Here is a 6,942-nt window from a genome sequence, read left to right on the forward strand (position 1 = left end):
TCATATCTAAATTAGCCTCAATTTAGCTGATTGAATTTCTATGGCATCATCCAGTTTTTCTTTTATTTTTATAACTTATCGAAATTATCATCTCTATTTATTCTTTACTTACTTATATTCTGCTCCATGAGTTTAGTGACTGTCTTGTTCATTCTTGAATTCCCAGCATTCAGAGCAATGCAAGGTTATAGTAGGTACTCAATACATGTTTACTGAATAAGTAAATAAACTAGGAAAGAACCTTTGGACAGCTTCCTGCACTTGAGTAAGGAGTCGTAGCTCTTTCTATCTTGGAGGAGAGGGAGGGGAGGTTGTGAGTCAAATGGCTCCAACCAGTGTTCTGAACTTTGTCCAGAATAACACCCAAATTTTGAGGGAGAACCATCTATGGCTCCCAGAGCCCAGGAAGGCTCTAGTTACCCCAGTGTATAAGCTCAGTCCAACCAGACACCCCCCACAAGGCCCCAGGGCACCGTTGGCTCCAAAGGAACGTTGGTCAGTTGGCCATGGTGTTGGTTGGGTAGAGTCCTTAACTGCCTTGGGTGTGCCAACTTCAGGCTAGGAAGCTACCCTGCTTGAACAGTGATTGTTGAGTGCGTTTTATCTTTTTACAATTTAATTTTAATATTTTTATATTTTTTACTTTTCAACTTTCTCACTGAAATGTATCGTGTGTACTGTAAAATGCCCAAATATTAAGTGAAATTTTACATCCACATACATCTGTATAACTACTATCCAGACCCAGATATATTCAGGATCCCAGCAGTGTTATAGAACAGAAAGAGTGTTTAGAGCCAAACACTAAACATGGAGAATTGCAGTGGAGAAATATTGGCTATTTTATTGATGAATGGCGCCATCCAGTAGAACGGGAAGCTAATGCTCAAAAGCCTGAATTCCTCAGTGACACATAGGTTACAGATTACATAGGGCAAAATCACAAGACACTGGGTTAGGAGTTTCGAGTTGTGCTGGGAGCTGATTAGTAGGCGGTGAGGTAAGAGTAATACCACTTCTTCAGGCCTTCAGGACAGTTCTGAGGTCTTTTCTGGGATCTCTCTGTCTGGCGTCATGGGAAATTAGCCATAGGGTCGGTCCACCTTAGTGCTCCAGAAGTGAAACAAAACTTAGGTCAATATGGTATCTTTAGCCTGCCAGAGGTCCCCACCCTGTGACCATAAATCAGGTCTAGGCTGCTGTCTTCTGCTGCCTCCTGGGCTGCTGCTTATTGGGGGAAGGCTAGGTCTCTGAGGGGTATATAAAGAGAAAGGGATATGATTTCTGGAGCTAGGATTTAAAAGTAAATTTAATCAAAGTCTTAAGGACACTCAGTTTCGGTAGATTCCTTCACACTCATTCCCAAGCAATATCCCTCAAGGGTAACCTGATTCCCATAGATTAGATTATTTTTGCGTTTTTGGAAGGTCATATAAAAGGAATTGTACAGTAAGTATTTCATTTTTAAAACACGGTCATTTAGCCTGACACTGCATAGAAGAGTGGTCTAGAGCTTGTGCGTTGTTTCTATGCGTGGGAGTCAGGCGATGCAGGGTTGACATGATGACTCACCTCTCCCCCTATAATCTCCAGCAATTTATTTAACCTTGTTGACTTTTGGTTTCCTCATCTATAAAATGAAGAGAATAGCCATTCTTACTTTGGAAAGTGGTTGTTAGGATGAGGGCCTGATATATGTAAAGTGCTTCTGCAGTGCCTGGCACATAGTGGGCGCTGGCTAAATGTGTGTTGGATGAATATAACTATATATATTCTTGGGTATAGTAGGCATTCATCAAACATACATCGAAATAATCTATAGGCTATATTCCTGCTTGTAGTATATGTTTCTCTTGCTTTCTGTGAACTACTTTAACCTCCAGGATTTCAGTTTAGGGGTAAAGGTATGTGCGGTCCAGGACTTCTGCAAAAATTTCTTGCTCTTTCCAGAATTAAACAGACTTTAGCTTCCTTCCTTTGGATTTTACCAGCCAGAGGCAAACACTGGAGGTCGAAGGGGAAGGGATCATATCTAGGAAAATGGGTCAGAAGTGTCGATCTTTTTCGGTACAGACACTTCACTTTAATACAAGAAACATTTATGGAACGAGAGAAAAGCTCGGTGCTTCTCATTCAGGTTTTATTCGCTCCCTCATTCACTCATAGGTTAGACCCACCTTTGCGGCACCTCACTTTCAAGGCATTTGTTCAGGTGAGGGGCGGTTCCTTTAAGGCCCTGGAAAGGGTCTCGGTGTTGGTTTCGGCGACGAGGCCACGCCCCGTCACGTGTTCCAGCGGGCGGGGTCGCTGTCTCTTGGCTTCCGTCACGTCCGGTTCTCTGTCAGTTGCAAGCGAGCGAGCACTGGGCTTTTTGACTCCAGGAGCGGAGCGTGAGTACGCGGGACCCCGCCCCCACACCTCGAACCCCCTGCCCGGCCGATCCCCTACCCCCGCAGCGGGACCACGAGCGGCCCTCCGCTCGTCTGTCGGCGGCCGCCGCGGGAAATGGCGGCGCTGCCTGACCTCCCCCTTCGCGGCCTCCCTGGACCCCCTCCTCCGTCTCCCATCCCCTCCTCCGGTCCAGACCCTGCGCCCCTTGCGCTGCAGGCCCCTCCGCGCCAGAAGCCGACCCCGTGTAACGGCTCCGCGGCGGCGGGGGCGCCGGCCTTGGGCGGCGGGGCGCGGCTGGGCTCGAGGAGCTGCGGGGTGGGGGCCGGAGTGCCCCAGGGACAATGCAGGGGCGCCCGGGGCCCGGGTGGGGGCGCGTGTGGGGCCTGCTTCTCCCCAAGGCCTCTCCGGGGCTCCCACCTTTGCCTTCGCGGTGGGGAGGCGCTCTGGGGGAGGGAGAGAGCGGACCCCATCGGGGGAGGAGGGCAGGGCGGGGCAGCGGCGGGGGTTGGGGGTGGAGGACGGCTAGTGTGCTGGGGGTAGCGAATGCTTCGAGAGAAGAAAATGGCGCTTGGTGCAAGTCCCTCCTCTTCCCGCACGGTCTCCTCCGCTTTTCGCCACCTCCCACGCCCCCTCTGACCAACCTGTTTTCCCCCTCAGCTCTACCCGTTTCCAGTCCCCGGGTTCTAGCAGGCTCCCTGGCTCCGCGCGACCTCTTCCCGGGTCTTGGTGCTTAGCAAAGCCCTCTTGTACCGAATTCATGTGCCCTTTAGTCCTAATTTATTTTCACCTCGTCTTTTCTAACCCTCCCCCACACCGTCATCAGAGACCAAATATTCGTTTTTTAAGTTGTGTTTTCTATACATTAGCGCTTTTAGCATCATTTGCTTGAATTACGAGCGTGCCTTTTTTTTTTTTTGAAACAGCAAAGCCTCAAGTAAAAATAAATACATATTTTGTCAAAAGTTCAAAGAGGCTGGCTTTAGTTATCATTACCTTGTTTCCTTGTTGACTGGACTTCTTATTTGGATTAAAAAGGAGATGGTTCTTTGAAACGATCTTAGGCCCCCAGGCAGCTTTTATTAGCAGACGGTATAGTTATGCTTGACCGTTTCAAAGTGAAAAATAGGTTCTGTCCAATTTAATTACCTTTAAAAAATGATTCTTGTCATTATTAGCAGGTAGCGTACAAAACAACTAAATTGATTTGGAGATTTGGTTGTAAAATGGAGCAGTAGCAGGAATAATGTATAAAACATGGTAATATTGAACGTTGCTGCTCCCTTCCGAATTTACTTTTCTCTATCAAGAAATTACCAGTTAAAATCAATATGGCTGGTTGGGCATGGTATGAGCTTTTAAAATTTAGGCTAGGATTGGTATGGCCCACTTCTTTTACCTTGACCTCCTATTGTGGAACACGTTCACCACCTGGTATTGTATGTGTCTTCAAAAGAGGTACAGATTGCCTTGGAATTCCTTGAAATATGGGACTTAGACTTTTAAAAAATCTGCACAAGGCCCTCTGCCTTGCTGCACTCAGGCACTCAGTAAACACTCACTAGAAAGGAAGACACTGGGCTGTGTACCTGGGGATGGGCGAGACCCGGGAAACTAGGGTCTTAGTAGGGATTTGAGGGAAGGTTTTGCTTCTCCCATTAGCAGATTCTTCACATTTTAGTTGTATTTCAGAGAAGAAAATAAGTGTGAAATATAGTGAATTGTGAATTATCTATAACGTTGTGAACTCTGAATTAGTGCTTGTTAATTGATGGTATGGTCAAAAAGCCCAAGAAAATTAACATATACAAAATATGAAAAAATAGGATTATAATAGCAAATTAATTAGATGGCAGCATCTGTATAGTGCAACTGTTGCCCACGTTGTGTGAACGTTGTGGTTATTTCCTTGCAGTGAATAATTTTATATTAAGTCTCATCAGTGAGAAGTGTAAAGCAGTACTGAGAGGAATTATTCATATTTCTCCCTGGTTTTAACAGTGATTGCTGTCAGCTGCTTCTTGCAGTGTACCCTACCCATAAATATCTAAAGTATAGAAAGTATAAAAATGAAGTATTAAAAAAACCATTGGCTTTGAGAAAAAGGTGTAGGAGTGTGAGATGTGTATGACATTTAGTTCTTTCTCCTTGCTGGGTTCAGAACACTTCACTCTCCATGTTATTTTCAACTGGGAAGAGCATAGATTAGATTATAACTTCTAGCATGTGCTCAGTAAAATAACTACAGTACCACAAAATGGTAAAACGGACATGGAACTTCTTAAATTTTTGATTGGGGGAGAATTAAGTTAAAGGTAATAGAGTGGTTTATAAGTTATTTACATAATGTATTTTTCTTTCAGAATGCCTAAATCAAAGGAACTTGTTTCTTCAAGCTCTTCTGGAAGTGATTCTGACAGTGAAGTTGACAAAAAGGTGACTTCCTGCACCAAGTCATTTCTGTGATATTTAATTCAGCAATATTGCCCACATCCATTTCTGAAAGCGGGGAGCAGGGCATATCAGAATCTTTAAATGAGCCTGGATGGGTGTTTCAGAAAGTGAATGGCCCCTGGACCAGTTGACTAAAATGCCTAGGGTGCTTGTAGTTGCACACTCCTAGGCCCTAAATCGGACTTGTGCAAGTCTTCAGACTATAATGTCTGTTGAAGACCCCTTAAACTGCTGAACCACTGCCTTAGACAGTAGGGGAGTAGCATTAGAATTAGGGCAAAGCCACTATATTTGCCATTATTTAGAAATCTGCCTAATCTCTAGATACTGTGCGTAATAGTCGATCCAAATTACCTGAACTCCTTGAATGCAAATGTCAACTTTGACAGCTTTCTTAGCCATTGGTATTTATCTAGCCCACAAGTATTACTTAAAATGCAGGTTTGGTACATTTTAAGTTAAATGTTTACTCTGGTCCCCTCCTTTTAGTTAAATCAGCACCCAGAAAAGGTATCAGGAAATTACCCATTTTTGATAACTGTGCTGTAGGTGTGGTGCATTGCACTTAACCAAGCACCTCACATTTTGGTCAGAGCCTCTTTCCACACAGAACTGTCTTTTTATTTCCTAGAAGCTTACATAACTGTGTCTCTGAGCTTGGTTAGCAGTGTTAGTTAAAAGGGTTTATGGGAGACTCTTGGAGGAGAGGGACCTTTGTAGGGAAATACAGAATATAATTTCACCTGGAAGGTTGAAAGGAACATACATATACTTGAGAAGGAAATCTCTCTTAATTTTTCTGTTTGAACTCAGTGTAGCATTTGAATATGTTCATTTAACAAATTTTTATTGAGCTTTTATGTGCTAGGCATGTGCCAGTCCACAGGGAATATCTAGACCCTGATGTAAAGAATAATTGCTTTTGCTTATTGAGCTGAGTTAATTTTTGCTATTTGTTCCAAATAGTGCTGCTAATCCTGTAAGCACTTATATTAAAAACATCCATTTTTTTGTTTATATACATATGTATGTTATATTTTATTTAGCTCCATTTAATTTAGTATACTAGTTTATACTTTCCACTAAGGAATGTGACTGCCCTCTACTGTTTGGGTTGGGAACTTTACTGGTTTTCATGGGCTGTTTCTCATTTTGAGAATGAAGCTACATTAAAAAGCTTTTACAATAATGCTGCTTTTAAAACATTGTTTTGATTTTGAATGTTAGTCCATAACACAATCCTGTCTATATTCAGTGATTTTTTTTTTTTTTTTTTTTGTGATGAGGAAGTTGAGTCATTGACTTCTAGTACTCAGTACAAAATACCTTTCATATTAGCTTTGCCTACACATAAGTTAAGCCAGTTTGTCTCTTTTGGAACAGGCAGAGCATAAATACATAATCATATCCTAGAAACGGGATAAATTGGTGGTTTTCTTCCTAATTAGTATATCCCTTTGTAGCTTTAGTAGACCTGTGGTTTCCAAAAGTTTATTCAAAAGCAGCAGCTCTCCCCCATACCCCCTTTTTTGTTCCTCCCAAAGAAACCTTACGTGGGATCTGTCCTGGTCTATAAAATAACCTCTGGTTAATACCACTCTACTGCCTGAAGTATTTTTTTGGGCTCCTGAGAACAGTTTGAAAAGACTTACATACCAGTGCTAGGTTTGTTTCAAAGTTCTGCTGTCAAGTGAAACTTGCCCATGTAAATGTTTATGATTGTTTCTTAATGAATAAATATAATCTTTTGATCCTTTAAGTCTTAAAAAGTAATGGAATCTTTTGAACCTGTCAATGTAAGAAATGTTCCAACCATTAGAGAATTTTTATAAGTTTATGTGAACCAAAGTGATGACCTTGCCTGGAAGCAACATCTCCAATCTTCTGGAGAGTGACAGTTTTACAGTTTCTTCAGTACATTTGGATTTAAGAAGGGAACGTAAAGAAGGTTACATGAAGGTGGCAGAAACAAGGCAGGGGTTGTATTACAGGATAGTTAACTAGATGTGTTCTCTTGAGGGTGATTAAGCTTCCCAGGGGTCTGAAAAAGGAGACATTTCAAAAGTGTGTTAAACTAGAAGCACAGAAACAAGGCAGGCT

The 6,942-nt window shown here is 42.7% G+C and overlaps 1 protein-coding gene and 1 long non-coding RNA gene across 2 annotated transcripts in view; one reads left to right on the forward strand and one right to left on the reverse strand.

Moving 5' to 3' along the window:
* Positions 1-831: 831 nt before the first annotated feature.
* LOC111737456 lies at positions 832-2,296 on the reverse strand. The gene is made up of 3 exons (XR_002779444.1): positions 2,178-2,296; positions 1,573-1,630; positions 832-1,110 (listed from the first exon to the last, which is right to left on the reverse strand). It is a non-coding gene; the product is annotated as an uncharacterized LOC111737456 (long non-coding RNA).
* SUB1 (SUB1 homolog, transcriptional regulator) overlaps positions 2,290-6,942 on the forward strand; it is an 18,436-nt gene continuing 13,783 nt past the window's right edge. Inside the window, exons 1-2 of the mRNA XM_011356457.2 lie at positions 2,290-2,390; positions 4,752-4,824. Of these exons, the coding sequence (XP_011354759.1) occupies positions 4,753-4,824 (72 nt within the window). The 5' untranslated portion in view covers positions 2,290-2,390; position 4,752. The remainder of the gene's footprint in view (positions 2,391-4,751; positions 4,825-6,942) is intronic.

The sequence above is a fragment of the Pteropus vampyrus genome, unplaced genomic scaffold (assembly GCF_000151845.1).
Source record: "Pteropus vampyrus isolate Shadow unplaced genomic scaffold, Pvam_2.0 Scaffold27, whole genome shotgun sequence".
Lineage (NCBI taxonomy): Eukaryota > Metazoa > Chordata > Mammalia > Chiroptera > Pteropodidae > Pteropus > Pteropus vampyrus.